Below are 19,859 nucleotides of genomic sequence, written 5' to 3'. Positions count from 1 at the left end.
TCTGAGCCTGCGTGTGTGTTGTGCTCAGAGACTAGGGCCAGGACCAGCTCTATCAGGGACGTCCCTGAGCTTCTGGAAAGCAAATTCCCAGAGAATAGTGTTCCATGTGAGGGTTTGACTGAACATGGTTCCAGTCAGCCATTCCAGTGCAAGCCAGGAATGGAGATGCATTATGCAGGAAGGATCTGTGAAAAGTTCTATTGTCTGATGGTTTGGACACCTGTGTGCTGCACACAGTATGTTTTCCAAAACCTGGAAATGATGGAACGAATGTACACAGGTAAAACTTCTTAGAAAAAGAGCTTTTTTTGTTTTTTAGCTCCAAAGTGCTTAGACACTTTAATACTCTTTTATGTGAGATTAGACAAATGTTTGAAAAGAGAAATGGAGAAAAACAGAATATTCCACATGGCAAGGATATTGTGGTCCTGTCTGCTCTGACCTTCGGAGGATTCTTGAAACTGTGGCAAGGAGCCCTCCTTTAAGACTTCCTATGTGCCTGGTGCCATAACATGCATATTTTTCATATGCAGGGAACATAATTTCTGTTACAGCTTGTAGGAACTCAGTGACCAAGCTGCATGCTCAGAAACGATTTCAGATGAAAGAGGCAGAACAGTAGCAGGATATCCTGAGGTGAAATTCAAACCCTGTTGAGTTAAAACCACCATCTAACACCTTTCCCTCCCAAAAGCAATTCCACAAAATCCTTTCAATCAAAAATATCTGAAGATCCCTTATAAAACGACATTCCCTTAAATCATGTTGCTCTTTGCAGCTCATAAAGCATTTCCAGACACATTCTTATTTTGATCCTCCCAAGGATGGATGGTGCAGATAGGGCCTTATCCTATTTTACAATAGGAAGAAACCAGTGTTGGAGAGAGGTTAAGTGGTTTCCTTGAATTATACTTTTTTGGGGGGTGGGTGGGTCAAATACTGCGTGCCTCCCAAGGGCCAGGCTCTGTGCTCTTCAGGCTGGGAGTCAGGTCTTGCCATTCCAAGTGTAATCTTTCTTCCTGAGCATCTTATGATTTGGGCCATCTCCGATTTCTCCTGGAGTGAATGTAATTTTTATCACCCCTTTTCTTTTACTTTCTTTCTGCCCCAACAGGTAATTCAACAAACCAATACATTGTTTCTAGAAGTTTAAAAGGTAAATTGATTCAGCTGTCTTGGATCTATATCTTATGCTGAGTGGGGGGTTCAGAGATACTGGTTTTATTATGATGCTTTGATGTTTACATAAGTTACATTTATTCTTTTGTACATACACTTATTACATAATAAAACATAACAAGAACGTGAGGCTTTGGTCCTTTTGTGCTTTAGAATATTTTAAACATTACACCAGAACTAAACCAAAGTTCACCACCTCAGTCTTTATGCCTGCATGTAAAGAGTTCGTTTTTGTATCCTCTGCTGGGTCAGCATCAGAGTAGAGCCCCTCTTTTTCCCTTACCATATCCATTCTTTAGAACTTCTCTCTGTGCAAAAGTTAAATTGGTGAGGTTTGGAAATAGAATTTACAGTGCAGCCACTCCAGGAGGCCCCTGGATAATAGATGTTCTTGTAGGACAAGCAGGTTGCACACCTGAGTATCAACTGTTTCTTTTAAAAAATTCTTAGACAAGACATTTCTTTGGAAAGATCCAGGGCTCAATGCTATAGTTTACAGCAAACTGGTCTTTGAGAGAACTCAGAATTTGGTGAGAACATGGGACAGCAAAGTTGTCTTGTTTTAGAATTTGAAATAGCAAGAAAATTGCAAGCAAAGTCTCTATTTTGGCATGTTAAGACTTACCTCTTTTGGCTTAGGTTAATGTCGCCTTTCTTTTTCTTGTCAATCTAAAGAAAATATGACATAATTACAAGTTTATGCCACTTCATATCTGCCAATAATTTTACACCATCCTTTATGTTCATAGAGTCATAACTAAAGCCACTGCCCAGACATACTTTTTTTGACCTCAGATGCAGAGTTGAGGTAATCATGCTGCTCAGTTCAAGGCCTGCTTTCACTTGGTTTGCACAAGGCCAATTTTATTTTTAAAACTTTCCCCTTCACCCTGATCCCCCATTCCCATTTCCTACTGCTCTCGCAGACAGCGTCTCTAAGGGATTTTGCCACTGATCTTTGAATATGTGTATTTATATGTCCTGATCATCACCAGAGAGCAGGACAGGCCCAGGACAGGGCACCCTGACTGCACTGACTGGATTCTCTGGCCAGCTTGGCCACAGCAGGGATTTTCTGTAGCAATATTCCGAGGGCGGGATGGGGGGGTGGGAACCCTGTGCTGTCCTTTTCTCCTGGTGAGCAGCCTGTTCTGGAACTGGAGGGAGGTGGCTTTTGTTAGCTATCTCCTTCCCTCTCCAGGGACTTGCGTTTATCAGCCTTTATACAGTCTCCATCACCTTTCCCACCCACATCCCCAGTCCTCACATCTTTGGATTTCCAGCATATCTGCAGTACTTTAGGGGTGCTGTCCTCCAGCAAGGGAATTGACTGAAGTGACTGCCTTTTCAGGGTTGAACCCGTGACCTTGGCCTCATTAGCGCCGGTGCTCTAACCAGTCACAAAGCCATACACCTCACTCTGTGTAACTTCTGCTGACTCCTTTCCTACCACCCTCAGCGGCCTCCTTTTCAATTGCAAAGGCGTTCACACCGACACAATAGAACAGAAGGAAATCAGATCTCTTCAAGACTTCTCTGAAGGACAGAAATATGCAATTTAGGTGGAAAATAATACAAAAAAGTCTTGAAGGTTCAGGAAACAACTAATCTTTCTAGTCCGTGCATTTGCAGAGAATCCAGCTGTGTCTCTCAGATTATTCAATCAAAAATTTAAATATAGTATGGAACTCCTTGTGCCAAGTTATTAACATCTTGTACATGAAGTGGAAAGTTTCAGATGACTCAGTAAAAATATTGCATGTGTATTATTAGAATGGACTGGGTTAGCTTTTATAGGAAGGAGTGGATCTGAGAATCCAAAAGTGCTTATCTTTGGTAAGTTTTTGCTCTCTAGAGGCCAGCTTAATGCTATGACAGCTAAGACACTGTTGTGTATCACCTTGTGCTTTGAGGAGCAGAGTGTGTTGGTGCCAAGGGGATACAGAGTTGCCATGGAAGAGAGGATAAATACAGAAAACAGTGGAGAAGTGAATTTCAGACCTGTGCATATCCTAAGGGAGAGACATGGAAAGAAAATCTGGCTGGCATACAAAATAATTTTTCATCTGAGCCAAATAAAAATCTCAAGGATTTTACATCCTGGTACTTTCAAAAGAAGTTCTATTGGAATCTGTGACAAAATGAAAAGTTCTTTGGCAGGAGGAGATTTTTTCCCTTCAATCTGTGAGTACCAGGAAAGACTCTTCAGGGATGGGTGGGTACTGACCCTATTTCAGGGATTTTTCTCATGGTGCTGATATTTGTGTAGGAAACGCTTGCCCGTTTGCCAGCTGTAAGCTTTCTTATCTGTCCAGTACACAGATCTGTGGTAGAATGTCAATTGCTGTTGACAGTGATAGCTTCACATGATCTTAAAACCTCAGCAGTAAGAGACATTTAATTAGGAAGAGACTGTAAACCTCCTGAGGACAGGGAATGTACTTTTTAAGTTATTCAACAAATACTTAGATTTATGGAGCAATTACTGGGTTCTGTATTCCTGGGATACAGCTGTGAAGAAGAGGAACAAAGATTTCTACCATCATAGAGTTATATTCTAGTAGATTTTACTCATCTTCAGTGCCTTGAACTTTGTAAGGGTTCAGAAGATGTTGTATGGAAGGCAGTAAGGTTTTGGGATTCTTTGCTTTGCTTTTGCTCAGTTGAAAACCGGTAAGCCATGAAGAAAATTCTATTAGCCAAAATGTTTAACTATAACACTCTGGTTCATGACTTACGCAAGCTAAGAGTGTGAGAAACAAGCACTATACCTAAAAAGGAATAAACGCTCACCCAATTGTGGAGAAGAAAAGAATTTATTCAGGATCTTGCAAGAACAGGGGCACAATCAAAATGTGGGGGGTTGGCGCGTACAACAATAGAACGCTACTATTTATTCCCTATGCCTAACCCACAAGTCCCTCCCCTGTTTCTCCATTGGCTGGATACTCCAGAGGTGATAGGTTACAGCCTATTTGACAAGCCTAACTAACCTGCTCAAATTTGAAACATTCAGCCCAGGCAAAATTGAAACATTCAAAACAAGTTGTCCTGTCCCCCCACCCCCCACCCCTGTGAATTTGAAACATTTGAAACAAGTCTCCACCCCTGACTATAACTGTTATGCCCAGTTATGCCACTGACACCACTTCTATGTTTACGTGGCCTCTTACCTTTGTTCTTTACACTGCAGAGCCAGTCTGAGCTAGTTTTGGTAACAAGTTATGAGGCTATTTTAGGAAACTCTACCCCTCCCCCGCCAGTCTCTACTTTGCAAGGATAGTGGGCGGATAAACAGGAGGACCGGCCATGGATTATGTCTTGGTTTCTTAACCCTCTGCCATTCCCCCAAGCTGCCCCCACCCTGTGTGAAGGCTAAACTTAATCTAATTCTCACAAGAGGGAGCTTTGAGAAGAGAATGCTTAGATCTAATGAAATTGCAGCATCCCTGCATTGTGTTAAAAAAGTAGTAACTTTGCATGGATATTTTGGATGTCAATGAAATGTAGCCTACCCATACACCTGAGTAAATATTTTTAAATATCACTAAAAAAAAAGAAAACCTTCAAGGCTTTCTACACTTACAAACTTACAGGTTCATAAAGAAGTACAAGATTTGTGTTGGTTTGCTAAAGTTGCCAGAGTGCAATATACCAGAAATGGATTGGCCTTTACAATGGGGATTTATTAGCTTATAATTTTACAGTTCTAAGGCCATGAAAATGCCCAAATTAAGGCATCATGCAGAAGATACCTTCTCTGAAGACAGGCTGCTCGTATCTGGGGTTCCTCTGTCAGATAGCAAGGCACATGGCCACCGTCTGCTGGTCCTTCTCTCCCGGGTTCCATTGCTTTCAGCTTCTGGTTCCAGTGGCCTCCTCTCTGAGCTTCTGTGAGTCCTTGCTTGCTTCCCTGGAGCTTTTCTCTCAAAGCTTTCTGGGCTTTTTCTGTCTTTTTATCCTCTCATACAGGGCTCCAGTAAAGGATTAAGACCTACCTTGTATTGGGTGGGTTACATCTCCATGGAAACAACCTAATCAAAGGCCCCACTCACAATAGGTCTGCACCCACAGGAATAGATTAAAAGAACACAGGTTTTTCTGGGGTACATAACAGCCAACGTTTAATTTATTCCTCAAAAAGGTATTTTGACACATATTCAGGCCTTGCAAGGCATCCAGTGACAAAATATTTTCTTCGTACGGAGAAGGGGAAAGAAGCCCACCTCTGTCTTCTTGCTGTATGAATCTTTAGAAAATGGCCTTGATCTAACCCCGCCAGAGAGCTGGAGGTGCTGATGGGGAGCACACAGGGATGGCTTCAGGGGCCATGTGAATCTGGTTTGCTCTGCCGTATCAGTTTCACTCTGGCAGTCCCAGATTACTTATAGTGATACACACATGTCCTTGCACGTGCACATGCACCTTGCTGTTGCTCTCTTCTGTACCCCTCTTTGCCTGGTTCTGAGAAGTCTGTCCTGATTTCTGCAGGCTGGATTAGTATCTTCATCTTGGCTCCCATAGCACCTTACTGTAAGTACCTCCTTTGTCACTCTTTCTCCTAGAGTGCAAGAAATAGGACTCACTAATCTTTGTAACTCCAGCAATTAGCATGAAGCCTAGCACTTTATTATCTCAATAAATCCTTAAGTGAATAGTTTCATTTCTGCACATGAATCTACTGGTGGCCTTTAAACAGGCCTCATCTATCTAACTCTACAGCCCTGTCATTCTTTGAAATGAATCCTTGTGAAGACTCTCAGAACCCTTAATTGACTCCATATTTTTTTCAGGACAAAATCTAGACTGCTCAAGTCCTTTGTAATAAGTGTCACTCCTAATCTAGCCAACATTATCTCCCGTTATTTTTTATTTAAACCCTAAACTTGATCTTGGTGGTCTTTCCAGTGCCCCATAAAGGTGATATGTCATTCTTCTTGTGTCCATTTGCACCCTAGCTTGCTTTTCTCTGCATTTTTCCCGTCCTCACCCTCAGCCTCTTTCCCTGGTAAAGCCTTATATCCAAATGCTGTTCATACTCAAGAAAGGTTCAGCTCAAGTTGCATGTCTTTTATGAAGCTTCCTCTTACATACTTCAGAGTCATTTTATATATTTACTATTTTACATTTACTTTACAACATTTTGCTATTTATATTTGTTGAACACCTTATTATACTAGCATTGTGTTCCAACCCTGGCGATACAAAGATGAATAAGACAACATCTTTTATAACTGCTGTGCCCTAACTTCTGTGTCATCCAAGAGCTCAGTCCTAGTGCTGCTTCTCCTTCAGAATTTGGTGTCACTTGGGCCATTTGAATGCTGAATCATTCTACCTAGTATTTATATTTACCATTTTTGTAGGCAGGGCTTATTTCCCCAAGTAGTTCATTTTTTATGAAGATATATTTTCCACAAAGACTAGGGCAGCACTTTGTACATAGAAAAATACTTTCTGAATAGAAGTTACTTGTCTAAGGTGGTAAGAGATATTTCTTTACTGCCTTGTTTTGGCTGCTAAAGCTGCTGGAATGCAATATACCAGAAATGGGTTGTCTTTTATAATGGGGATTTATTAACTTACAATTTGCAGTTCTTAGGCCATGAAAATGTCCAACTCAAAACATCAACAGGATGATACCTGGACTCTGAAGACAGGCTGCTGGCATCTGGGGCTCCTCTGTCACATGGGAAGACACGTAGCTGGCGTCTGCTGGTCTTTCTCCCCCAGTTTTCTTGCTTTCAGCTTCTGGTTCCAGTGGCGGCCTCTTTGGGCTTGTGTGTGTCCTTTTTTAGCTTCTTTGGGGCTTTTCTCTATTAGCTTCTCTTAATTTCATCTCTTAGCTTCTCTGGGGCTTCTCTGAGCTCTCTGGGCATTTTCTGTGTGTCCTTTATCCTCTTATAAAGGACTCCAATAAGGGGATTAAGACCCACCTTGGGGCAACTTCTCTATGAAATAACCTAATCAAAAGGTCCACCCACAATAGGTCTGCACCCACAGGGATGGATTGAACATGGCCTTTTCTGGGGCACATGACAGCTTCCAATCAGCACATGCATCATTGTGCAGGACTTTATTCTATAAAAATGATTTTACATCTTCATCCAGAAAATAAAAAAAGCAGTAAAGATTGAAAGAAAAATAGGTTAAATCTGTTTGAACAATGTCTGAAAAGTGTGGGTTCCCAAGGTAGAGCTTGCAATTGGGGTAATTTACCTGAACAAATTGGCAATTTTCTTTTAACAGAAAATTGTCTGTCTACAGGAAAATTAAACGGGATAAGAGAATCATCTCTTTAAAATTCTGTAAGCAATTAAGTTGCATTTTCCTATAAGTAAGACTCAGAACAGGTCATCTGTGTAGTGGGTTAATATTGATAAACATTTATTAAACTCATGTTAATATTCATGTTTGGCTGCAGAGGACCTGACATGCTCTGGACACACATGTAGCATTAGGGTAAAAGTTATTTTACATGGTTTATTCCTGTGGCCAGAATGCTGAAATGAGAAGTATTGTAGGAGCATTTAAAGTTTTTAAATAGTTAAATTTGTGTTCCTGTGGTTTTGTCCTTTTCCTCAATATTTAATCACTTTGGAATTGTAGAAGTTAGGGCAACAGTGGTTATAGAGGAATAAAAGAATATTAGTATTCATTACAAAAGACTTAATGATAACTACCATTTTTTGTGCCAATGGAAGAAACAGTGAAGGTTATTTATTATCTCCTCCTTTTTGAAGACCTAAGTTCAAAAGAAAGGACTTTAGATGTTTCCTTTTGACTTCTCAAGTAAGTCAGCATCAGAGAAGTAAAGTTAAAAGTAGCAAGGAAGTGTGTCATTCTGCTCTCCCACAGAATTTGAGAAAGAACATGTTTCCAAAGAAAAATGTTGATTATTTTGAAGTCCATCCATTCATTCTTTGGGCAGGCTTTAACTGTTAGAAATTTTACATGGACTACAAGATGAGGTTTGGATATAAGAGTTGTCTGGTATCTGAAAAGAGTAGTTTGATGTTCGCTGTTCCTGTGGGCTAAATAGTCTTCTCCTCTGTACATAAGCTTCATGATTTTTTTTTCTTTCTAAGGCAAAGGTAAATTTCATCTCAGCCAGCGCCTTTATTAAAACAAATTCTAAATTAGTGTCGTCATTTTAACAAGGCCCGCCACTGCCCTGACCACCAAGCTCTGCTTCTTGTCCTTGTAAATCATGGCTCATTTCCCCAAAGTTAGGAAAACCTATTAGTTGCTGCCTTACTGCCCTAAATATTTCCTGCCTCCCCTAGCGGACCCGGGCTGTAACTTTTAACAAGCCTAAGAACAAAGCCCGGTGCTGAGGCGAAGGTTCAGCAAAGCTCTAGTAAGAAGCTCCCCAGTGCACGTGGGTCCTCTACACTGTTACATTGTGGATTAAAGTGATGTGTTGAGCATCTTTTACGATCACACAAAAACCTGTAGCCTGAGTATTATCCTTGTCCCTTGACTGGGTTATAATAGGGTTCTGCCATAATTCCTCAAATTTTTATTTCTCTAAAATAAGATTGGAGACCTTGATAGTGGAACCACCCTCCCTGGGTGGGAGGCAAACTTTTTTTTCTGATTGTCTTATTTCATCCTATGGAGAAGTTATATTGTGCTGCTGGGCTTTTTTTCCTTTTCTCTTTTTCATTTGGCCGGGGCTGCCTCTGTTCAACAGAGCATACTTGTCACTTCTTCTGTCACCGTTAGTTAAAAGTAATTGTTATTGCAAACCCCCTCCATGCCAGTATCATTTTCTTTCATGGTGAAACCCACCAAGCTTTCATTTCAGTAGCAGAAAGTAGGAAGCTTACAGGATCAAATTCCTTTTTATCTAGACCAACAGCACCTGCGGCAACACATTAACTAGCAGGAGTTGTTAATTACATCTCTAACTTGTTGATCTTTATGGCTTCTGAATTTTAAAAGCAAGGAAATTAATCACTGTGTGTCTCCTTCAGTAGAAAATGACAGGCGTGTGTATTCTAAGATCTGTTCCCGTCACTAATAATCAAATACTTGTGTTTTTCTATAATGTTCCTTTTCCCCCTTTGTGAATGGAGCCGTTTCTTAAATTCAAAGAGCCCTTCCATTCATAGCAGGGTAGATATTTACCCAAAGGACAAAAGCTTTAGAAATAAAATCCTCTAAATATTAGTGGGAGAGAGATTGTACTGCAGGTATTTCAGTAATTAACATCACTTTATAAAAACAAAATAACAAAGGCTCATTAAAAGTACAATAGTAATGTGAAAGTTATCACCTTTTTGTATATATGTTATGTTTCACAATAAGGAAATAAACTGTGGAACTGTAACATAACATTTTTTGAAATTTGCTAACTGCTTGATAAATTGCACTTGGAAAGTTATCACTTCTATGTATATATGTTATATTCTACAATAAAAGATATTACATTTTAAAAAGAGTGCAGTAGTAATATCTGATGTTTACTGAGTACTTACTGTGTACCCAGCTGTGTGTGAAACACTTACTTCACTTGTATTTTCTCATTTAATTTTCATAGCAAACCTCTAAGGGAGGAGTCGTCTTCTTACTGTAAAATAGAGGAAACTGAGGTCAGAAAGGATGAATAACTTGCCAAAGATGACACAACACCTCAAGCACCAGAGGCGAGCAGGAGATTTGAAATAAGGAGGTGGAAAAACTAACTCATTAAATTCATCTTAAATTATCAAGCCGGGATCTGGAGGAGGCAGAATGGAAACTGGGGTTTTCACTCTTAAAGCTCGCACCTGGCTTCTCGGGTACTTTCAATCATAGTTAGAAAATACAGTGTAAGCCACTTTATTCTTACCCTAACATTCGTCACTAAGGTAGCTAAACAACCTAATTAATGGAGTATATGCCATTCATTCTTAGGGGGAATTACATTGTAAACAGTCTGCTTTGCAGAGAAGAGTGCTTCGGATCTATTAGGTGAGTCAGTGCTTGTGAACACTGGCTGCACATCAGAACATCCTGGGGAGCTTTCTAAAACTCCCAGTGCCTGGATGGACCCCACACAGACCAGTCAACTCTGAATTGCAGGGCTCTTTCCCAGGCCTCTATTTTTAAAAGCTCCCAGATGATTCTCATGTGCAGCTTAGGTTGAGAACCACTGTGAGAGGCCATTAGTTATTCACTGGTACTTTCCTTTTATTTTATTTTGGGTGATTTTAGTTCATTCCTCCAAGTGACCTTTATTAATCTTTCTTTGATGGAATTTGTTTCCTTTGCTTTGCACAGCCTTTCCCCCAAACCTCCTGGACAATTCAGATCAGGTTACATTGCAAATGAAAGATTTACGGCTGGATTTTCTGTAAGAGCAGAGTTTATTCCAAATGCCTTGTATGTTCCTGCACTGAAAATGGATATCCCATATGAAGTTTCCTTCTGGCTATAACTTCTCAGTCAGCAATAGTCAGACATTCATAGCATCTCAATTTTTCTCTCTCTCTCTGTCTCTCTGTCTCTCAGTCTCAAGCTCAGTCTCAGTCTCAATCTCTATCACAATGTAGACACCAGATTCATCCATTAGACTTATGAAAAGTTTACATCTCTCCCTAGCTATGGAGAGTATCAAAGTAAGTATCTGGACACTTTAAACAGAGCTCCCTCCTCCCTTCCTTGCCCCGACTCATACAGAATTGCTTATACCAAAGTAGATCTTGGTGGAGTCTTTGATTATTCAATATCAGCAACTGTTTTATCTTTTCTCCTTCCCCAGCCCTAAAGGCAGTCTGGCTCAGGAGGATCTGTTCAGAAAATTCACATCATGTAAGTAGGTAGTTAATTCTGTGAGTCTACAGTCAGGCCCACCTCAGGGCTAGAAAAGGCTTTTTGCATTTTAAGTGCAAGCAGCAGTGTTCTATCACTCTGTTCCCAGAGGGCCGGATCTGGCTGGGGCCCTCACAGACTCTTCTGTGGAACTCCTGGAAGTTTAGAATACTGAATGAGAGGGAGGGGCTTTCTTTGTACTGAGTAGATTCGAAAATCAATCCTTGTTTTCTTGCATCCCTTTTCAAGTGAAGTGGATTCCTGTGATACAGTTGGTTGAGGGAGCCTCTTTATGGAGATGCTTTCCAAATCTCATTTTGAAAATGAACTTGGATCCTCCTCATTGCTTCTTTGAAGCAAAATGGCATTAATGGGATACTACTGGACATTTTGCAGATCAGAGTGAAGAATGCTTCCTGCATATGTTTTGTTTTCACTATTATCCAGACACACAGATCATTGTTGCTTCATGTGGTGTAGTATTCTCCGGGATGGTTGTCACAGTGCTTGTCTTAGTTTTTCAGGGCTGCTGTAACAAAGTGTCACAAACTGGGTGGCTTAAAACAACAGACATTTATTGTCTCACAGTTCAGGAGGCTAAAAGTCTGAGATCAAGCTGTCACCAGGGCCATGCTCTCTCAGAAACCTGTTGAGGGGAATCTTTCTTTGCCTCTTCTAGCTACCGCTATTTGCCAGCCATTCTTGTCATTTCTTGGCTTGCAGCTGCAGCACTTCAGTCCCTGCCTTTGGTGTCACATGGCGTTCTCCCCTATGTCTGTCTCTGTGTCCAAATTTCCTCTTCTTATTGGTACAACAGTCATATTGGATTAGGGCTCTCTGTCATCCAGTTCGGCCTCATTTTAATCAGTCACATCTTTAATGATCCTATTTCCAAATAAGGTCAGATTCATGGGGGGAAAGGGTTAGGGCTCAATTCAGTTCATAGCAGTACTCAGGGAAGGGTGTTCTTCTTGTATGACAAAGACAAAATGTGCACCTCGATGAGTGAATTCTGATGCTGCTACTTACATGTTGAATGACTGCTTTGGGTTAGTTATTTCACCTCTAGGAGCCTCCTTATTTCCATTTGGAAAACAGGAACAATGCTGACTTATTCACAGAGTTGAAAGGATTATTTAGATCAGCACTTGTCAAACTTTTTGGTCTCAGAACCCCTCTATACTCATAAAAACTATTGAGAGCCCCATATGGGTAATATCTGTTGCTATTTACCATATTTGAAATGAAAATAGATAAAATACTAAAATATTTATTCATGTTTAAATCACAACTGTTAATATAACAGACTATATGAGAAATATTTTCCAAAACAATGAATTAATGAGAAGGGTGGTGGTCTTTTCATTTTGCAAGTCTCTTCAATGTCTGGCTTTATAGATGACTGCTGGATTTGCAAAAATGATTTGAACTTAGTCTATGGTGATATGTTGTTTTGGTTGACATATGTCAGGAAAATCTGGCCTCATGTAGCTATGTAATTGAAAAAGATAATTATGGATATTCTTTGATACAGCACTAAAACTTGGTTAGTGGTAATTTCGTAAAGTTTAATTGTAATGTGGAATCTGAAGGTATATCAATGAAATATTTTGTATTCTGTTACGTTAAAATCCATTGGCATTTCTTATGATTTGAATGAATCTTTTAGCCATGCATAATTTTGTAACATCATGCGTGCTGGTCCTTTGGAAAACATTGGGTCTCTAAGTTATACAGATCTTCTAAAAATTGAGCTAAATCATTATAGATCAAAAAATCAAAAATGTTAATATCACCACCAAATCTCATCAGAAAAGTTTAAGTATTGGGAAGCTGTCAGGCTCATCGTGGCAGATATGTTTTCCAAAATTCTAATTTTGTTTGAAAGTCCAAATTTCATCATTGGCAGCAAACACTGCCAGTTGTTTTCCTTGAAATGACAGGCTCATTTCATTCATTTCAATAACATATCTGCCAGATAGTATAAAGTCTGAATAACCAGTTTGTTTGAAGTTGCTCTTTCAAGTAAAAAATAGTATTCCAAGGAAACAAGTGGCTAGTTGCAAATCAAATGTGTTTTTCCTTCAGAGATTGTACTATGGTATGCAGCAGAAATGCTTTGTACATACCTCCTATTTCATTAACAGAATATTAAAAAGATATATACTCAAGAATTGAGATTTAATAAAATACTTATTACTGCTTCAGCAGAGATACTATTAAGTCTTGGCTTTTTTTCTTTCTTTTCTTCCTGCGAGCTCTTGGCGATGAAAATATGGTGATTGCTAGGACAGTTGGGTGCTTTGATGCGTGTGAAAGCCCCTGAAGTTTTACCCGCTGTTGCAGCGCAATGGTCAAGACAATGGGACAAAAATAAATAATATATTAGCATTATTTTGAAAATAGTTTTGACCTCCCAGGCTCCCTGTCTCTGGGACCCCAGCAGTTTGCAGACAACAGTTTGAGAACATTGAGGTAGGTATTGGAAATTGCGGAAGGTATTGCTAATACTTCAAAGTTAGCTTTTTTCCTCCTGTTCTTCATTCTTTGTGGCGTTTGGACTTGGTGACCAGCTGGTTCGAAGGAAGCCTGCCTGCTGGGAGATTTATTATTTTGATGCAATCCCTCTAGGGTTCCTTCCTAGTTATTCAGAGCCCAGTTGCCTTTGCTCTCCCGGGATGTTACCTTGAGGCTGAAAACAAACCTTAGTTTCATATTAATTTGACTGCTAGCTTCTGTATCTGAAGATTCGTATAATCCTTGCTTTTTTGTATGTTGTGGACATAATAAATATATTTTAGAATATATTCTCCTAATCTTTTATATAGGGGGCCTTAATTCATGTTTTAGGGGCCTTTTATTGGTCCATGGATGGGCTTTAGGTGACTCACAAGCCCTTGAAATTATATAGAACTTACTGCTGTTTTTTTTTTTTTGAGGAAATATATGGGGGGTTGTGGGAGAAGTTAGTACCTTTAGTTAAATTCTCAAAGAGGTTCTATGACCTCTCTCTGTACAAAAACAAACCTTAAAAAACTATTGTTTTAGATTGGCATTTTTATGGGGTAGCATCTATCTGCCCGTTATCCATGTCCAAACATACCTTTTTTGGGGAAAGAATTTGGAAGCTGCCTCCCTGGCTTTGCTCATTGTTACTTTCCACCCTCTGACTTCCATCACGGACAGCATCATGTAGCGCTTGTTTACAAGGTACCTCACAGTTGTTTCCTGAGAGCAGTGACTGTGCCTTTCATTTCGTTTATGTTCCAAAATACAAAGTCAGGGTTTGGATATCTTCAGTTACACCCTTACAGGGTATTTCAGGCCAGAGAATACACTCAGCTAGTTTAGTGGGTTCTTTTTTTGAACTATGGAGATGGGTAGATAGGCAAACCCATAATATTTATTTATGTCTCAAGCACAAGATGTGTTTTTCTCTCACACATTCTCCAGTCTGCTTCTTGGAATCCAAGTGCTGTCATGAAAACTGCAAGGCAGTCTGTTTAGTTCCAACAGTAGCATTTTTTGAAAAACTTTCTTGATTCTGTGGGAGTAATGTGGTGACTGCCACTCGCTGACAAGAAGCCGCAGAGGATTCTGCAGCAGGATGATCTGTGCATTGTGAAATGTCAGCTCGCCCTTTCCTGGTGTAGGGCTGCTGACTCCGTGAGAGGTGGTTCTGTTGCAATGCAGCACGGCCCGTGGCAGTGTGGAGCCCCTCGTGCTGTCAGCATTTGAACCTGTCAGAAAGCTGCCTTCCACGCAGCTGATGAGAACTAGAGAGCAGGTTTTACAAATAGCCCTCTGAACTAAACAATGAGGTTGTTCCCCACTTCAAAAACATTTAAAAACTTTATAGTGTGTGGTTTAATTCAGCGCTCACAGTTTTTGAAAAAGCTTTGGCTTGTCTAACCCAGCAAATTCATGAGCATGGAACAATTGGAAAACTACAATGTCCCTGCCTTTGTGGGAAGCAGAAAAAGAATAGAGCTACGGTCAGGTACAATTGACCTAATTACGAAGATGCAGAAGAATCACATCTAAATAATACACTGGCAAGGTAGGTGTGTATACCAAGCAGATCCAATAAGATTTAGTTCAAGAATATGTCTCTGCTTGCTGGGTTGCAGTGTTTTTAAACGTAACTTTCTGGACGACATTTGAATTACTGACATAGTAAAGTCTATCTTGTGCATTACTTGTAATCTCCAAATAATAAGGTTTGCCATTCACTTTGCATTTTCACTGTTGTAGGTGTACCCCAACATTTTTCTTTATGATGTCAAACCTGCAGCATAGTTTTGTTATTTTTGTCCCTCTTTAGCAGTTGAGAAAATCAGGACATAATAACCTTTGACTGGTCCAAAACAATTGTAGAGATGATGTTAAGACGATGTTAACGGCTGTGGTGTCCCAGGCCAGGTTCACTCAGAGTCAGAGAGCATGTCCTTCCTTTCTTTGGAAAGTGCTCTTTGCATTGTGAGGGCTTGGTAAATGTTTGTGCTTGTACTCTTTGACTAGCTCACTCCTACTCAAGGACTGAATCTGGTCAAAATCTCCTGTATCTTATCAGTGGAAGAGTAAGTTAAGGTGAATCTTGGCTCTGCTGTCCCACCAGATGGCTTTGATTATTGCCTGATAAAATGTGCCGCTTCACGTTTCTGTGCCTCTCATCACTACAGTGCCCTTTCTGTTTTTAAGGAAAGAAGGATTGTCCAAATGTGGAAGATGCAAGCAGGCATTTTACTGCGATGTGGAGTGTCAGGTAGGTGCTGGGCCAACTAATAGGGAGGGCCTTCTTTTCTCTGAAGAGTGGGATCCAGATGTCCTCTTCCTTGCCATGGCAACCCCCTGTGCTCTCCTGTATCCTACTTGTGGTGTAGGATATGGCTTGATACCCTCGTGGTTCTGACTCAGGGCTAACAGGCAGTAACAGCGTGGGTGCCTCAGGCAGGACTGAAAATGAGGTACGGGGGTAGTAGGAAAGACTTGAGCAGACCCGTGTTAGATGCAGGCAGGTCTTTTACCCACGTTGACCATGTGGCCCCAAGGGCACCAGCAACAGATGAAAAATACAGAGATGACAGGTGAAAAATATTGAAATGCTGTCTTGAAATTTTTCAGTTGTTCTTGTCATGGGTCTGTATTAATATAAATCCATATAGCAGGCCACACCTCGCCCTTGGGCTTTTAAGATTTAGCCTGATTCCAGCTAGATTTAGGTGAGCCCCCGGCACAGCTTTTGCTTAGCCAGAGGGTGGCTGTGCTCTGAACCTGTTGTACTTGGAGCTAGTGGCTTGGAAGCTGCGAAAGCGAAGGGGGTTCAGGAAGCTGATTGCGCGTAGACCTTTTTAGACCTTTTTAGACCTTGCGCCATTGTGTTTGATGGATGAGAGTGTTAAGTGGATCCCATAACATGGGAATCGGAAGCTTAAGGAGAAGCTTAGAGGAGGCCTTGATAGGTATTTCCCCAACTCTTCCACTAGATACTACAAAATGTTCATAGGTATTCCACAGAAAATCTGTCCTATGTTCAGTTTCGTGTAACATGGTCTCTTTACTACAGAACTTTTCAGTCTTTAATATGCTAATATGCATTATGAATTTCTAATCATTTCTTTTTTGACCCCTGTACACAGGTTTTTGTTTGTTTGTTTTTTTTTAAGGAAACTTATTAATACACTTTGGGAAATGCTGCATTTAAAGGGTATCCCTACATGACAGATGACAAAATTTTCTCCATGTCTGTACCTCTTTTTGTTGTTCTTTCCATATCCAGTATCACCCCTTACCCCGCCACACACAAACAATACCCTCATCTACTTCTGATTTTCTGCTATTTCATTTTTCTTTCACTCTTGCTTTTCTTTCTCACCTACCCATGCTGTTGGCCCCAGAAAGGCCCCAAAGAGCCTTAGCAGTGGGAGGGGTTGCTAAGCCCCCCATCTCATCTGCCTCTGGGGATCCGGTCCCATTGGCTCCTCAGCTGAATGAGGCATAGCCTGGGACAGCGGCTGGGGGGCAGACCCCTGCCTGGGCCCTGGAGACTACAGGCACAGCTCGCCTCCCCGTGCCCCCCCAGAAGGCTTCCACAGTTAGCCTTTTTCACTGTGGGAATCTAAGTGGGGCTTACAGTTGAGTTTTCGGGGTGTGTGCCTTCCTTTGCAAAAAGATCCTACTTTGTTCCTACCAACTGGGGACAGAGAACTCCGGCATTAGATTGCTGCCACGTCATAGAGGTTGCAGGGTACTGGGCAAATAGGCTCTTGAGACCAGGCCTGCCAGGTGAGTTAGCTAGTCCTGTGTATAAGTTAATTATGTCTCCAGAAACTAACTCATTAAGTTCTGCTTTTTTAGAGAAGCAAACAGTCGAATATAGGGGATATAACATGGAATAGGAGGAAGGCGTGGTCCCAGCTCTGCTCCTGCCGAGCTCCCTGGGCTTCACAAATCACAGAACATCCCTAGTCTTGGTTTCTTCAAATGTAAACTGAGGTTGGTAGTGGCCACGTGACAAGCTGTAAGAATCAAGTGATAGGATTGATAGGGGAATTCTGTATGAACTGCAAAGCTCTGTAGAGATGTGAGGGTTTATCATAAATCACAATATTACAGTGTACGGTGAAGTAGAATTTGTATAATTCAGGCTGGTCTGAAGTTTAGCTTTATGCAAAGAATAAAATAAACAGTATGCTTTAGATTTAAGGGGTTTGCTTTTCTTTTTAACCTAGAGCTTGAGGATTTTAATGGTGTGCATTTGTGTGAGTAATCCTCACTGCGGAACAAATCTTCACTGTTCTGCTTAACCGTGAATGCTTCATTAATAGAGAATACCAGAGTGTGTGAGAGCAGAGGGGCTGTGGGTTTCCCACACCACTGGCTGCTGTGCTGCCTTCCATCGGGCCTCACTAGGTGGCATTATCCTGGTGAATCGTCATGTCCAAGTTGGGATTCTGAGGCAGCTGATGAGGTTCCTCTGGCCCCAGGACGTAGTCTCCCAGATTTGCAGACTCAGAAACCTCATTTATTAGCACACAGTGAGTGCTGCCTTCCCTTGGAGGAGCATTCAGATTTACCAAATACACCAACCCGTATTTACCAGAATGCTTCTTTATTGCTTTACTACAAGCAGTTTGACAGTCTGTACATTCTCTTCCTTCAGACGTTGTATAGATGGTCAAATCATAATGAAATGATTGCTTAGGTAGCAAAGAACCCCAGGATGGAATGAACAGTTAAGTGGGTCTAATGTTTGGAGGACTCGGGCCAGGACAGCCTGTTGTGTCCAGCCTCCTGCCAGGGGCCTTTCCCTGCTACTCACCCAGTTCCTGGGGGGAACTCTTGCAATTCTATTTTTCAAGCTTCTGTTAAGTACCAAGCGACCAGAGTACCCTCCTGGATGACAAGTATAACACAGCGCCTTCAACCCTTATTTCCAGAGGTAGCTGGCCGGATTTAACCTGTAAGTTTCATTTGTGTTTCATCTATGTTTTATTGTTGAAGGAAAAGGCTAATGGCTATTAAGGATTTTCATCCTTTAGTACTGAAGAACTAAATAAGTGTGGGGCAGAGTATTATAATGTGATACAGCGGGCATAAAAGTCGACAAAAGTAAATGCCTAGAAATAATGGGAGGTACAAGAGCTTCATATGTGAAATCATTAGGATTCTGAGGCATTTGCTTCAGATAAAAATGTATTCAGGGCTCCGTTTAAGGGAATGCTTGGATGGGAACAAAGTGGAGGCTCAGTTAAGGGTAAAAAGTGGCACCAGAAAAGAGCAGAGATGAGGAAGGTAATTAAGTGATTCTTCACCTAAGAAAGCATGGTTCTCAGCTGCTAGTAATTAACTGGACCGTCTTTAGCGATAGACCCTGCCCACCAGCACTTGTCAGGTGATCAGCTCCACACAGTGGATGGTTGGGTTGGGAAAGAGGTTATGGGTTCCCAAGTAGTCATTAGATAAAGACACAGTGTCGGGGGTGGTGACCTGCCCAAGATCACACAGGGACAGAACTGGGACCAGGCTTTCACACTATTAGGGGAGTGCCCCATGTTCCATCCCTGTGCTTGGGAGTACTGACTGCTCTCTGGGAGAGGCAATTACGGTGGGAGTAAGTCAGAGAAACAGAAGTAGTTTTTAATGGATGTGAAAGGGAAGAGCCCCTTCCAAGTGTCATTGCTATTCCAGAAGGCTTTCCAAGAATCCTAAGGCAGGAATTTCTTCCTGAGGGTTTCCTCTTTCCACAGAACAAAACATCTTAGGGAATCCTGGTCACTGTACATGGTTCTCAACCCACCTCTCTTACTGAAGTGCTTTAGGATTCTGCTTTATTTTATACAGTTTGGTTATATCTTGTCTCATTTACTTCCCTCTGAGTTCACTTGACTCAGTGTGATCCTGCCAGAGGAAAGATTTTAATTGACAATGCATAGAAGGGTAAAGGAGGAAATACAAAAGATATAGAAATTCCTTTTTAGTCTGGCTTGTTATTTGGTAACCTGGGTTTAATAAAATATTTATTTTTATAAATATGTCTGCAAAGCTACCACTTCATTAAACTGTGCCAGGACATATTCAAGAGTTTCGAAAGTTTAGAAAATCATTATGTAGAGAAATCATTGCACGGTAGTACATCCTGGAGTATCTGCAACTGTTAACAAGTAGGAGGAAAAAACTTGTTTTTGTTTTTAAAGTGGAGGTGATGTGGTTATAAGTTTGCTTTTGACAGCAGAAGGGGACCTGCTCTGGTGGGGATAAGATGAGCATGTGTCAAAGACTAAAGATATGGGAACAGTCTAGAATTTTATCATTGAGTGAAAAATAACTGAAGTGTAGAAACACCTCGTAGATGTTTTGATGACCATGTCATCATTATGGAT

At 41.0% G+C, this 19,859-nt stretch overlaps 1 protein-coding gene across 4 annotated transcripts in view; it reads left to right on the top strand.

Moving 5' to 3' along the window:
- The window catches only part of SMYD2 (SET and MYND domain containing 2), a 50,503-nt gene that overhangs the window by 5,301 nt on the left and 25,343 nt on the right, over nucleotides 1-19,859 (top strand). For 2 of the 4 annotated variants that reach the window (XM_037823910.1, XM_037823917.1), the window contains exon 2: nucleotides 15,679-15,742. In XM_037823910.1, coding sequence (XP_037679838.1) covers nucleotides 15,679-15,742 — 64 coding nt within the window. Of the gene's footprint in view, nucleotides 1-12,229; nucleotides 13,453-15,678; nucleotides 15,743-18,387; nucleotides 18,440-19,859 lie in introns of those variants that run through there. The other 2 variants (XM_037823926.1, XM_037823935.1) reach the window with 2 other exon arrangements.

This window comes from Choloepus didactylus, chromosome 2 (assembly GCF_015220235.1).
Source record: "Choloepus didactylus isolate mChoDid1 chromosome 2, mChoDid1.pri, whole genome shotgun sequence".
Taxonomy (NCBI): Eukaryota; Metazoa; Chordata; class Mammalia; order Pilosa; family Megalonychidae; genus Choloepus; species Choloepus didactylus.
This window is presented reverse-complemented; position numbering and strand designations above follow the sequence as displayed.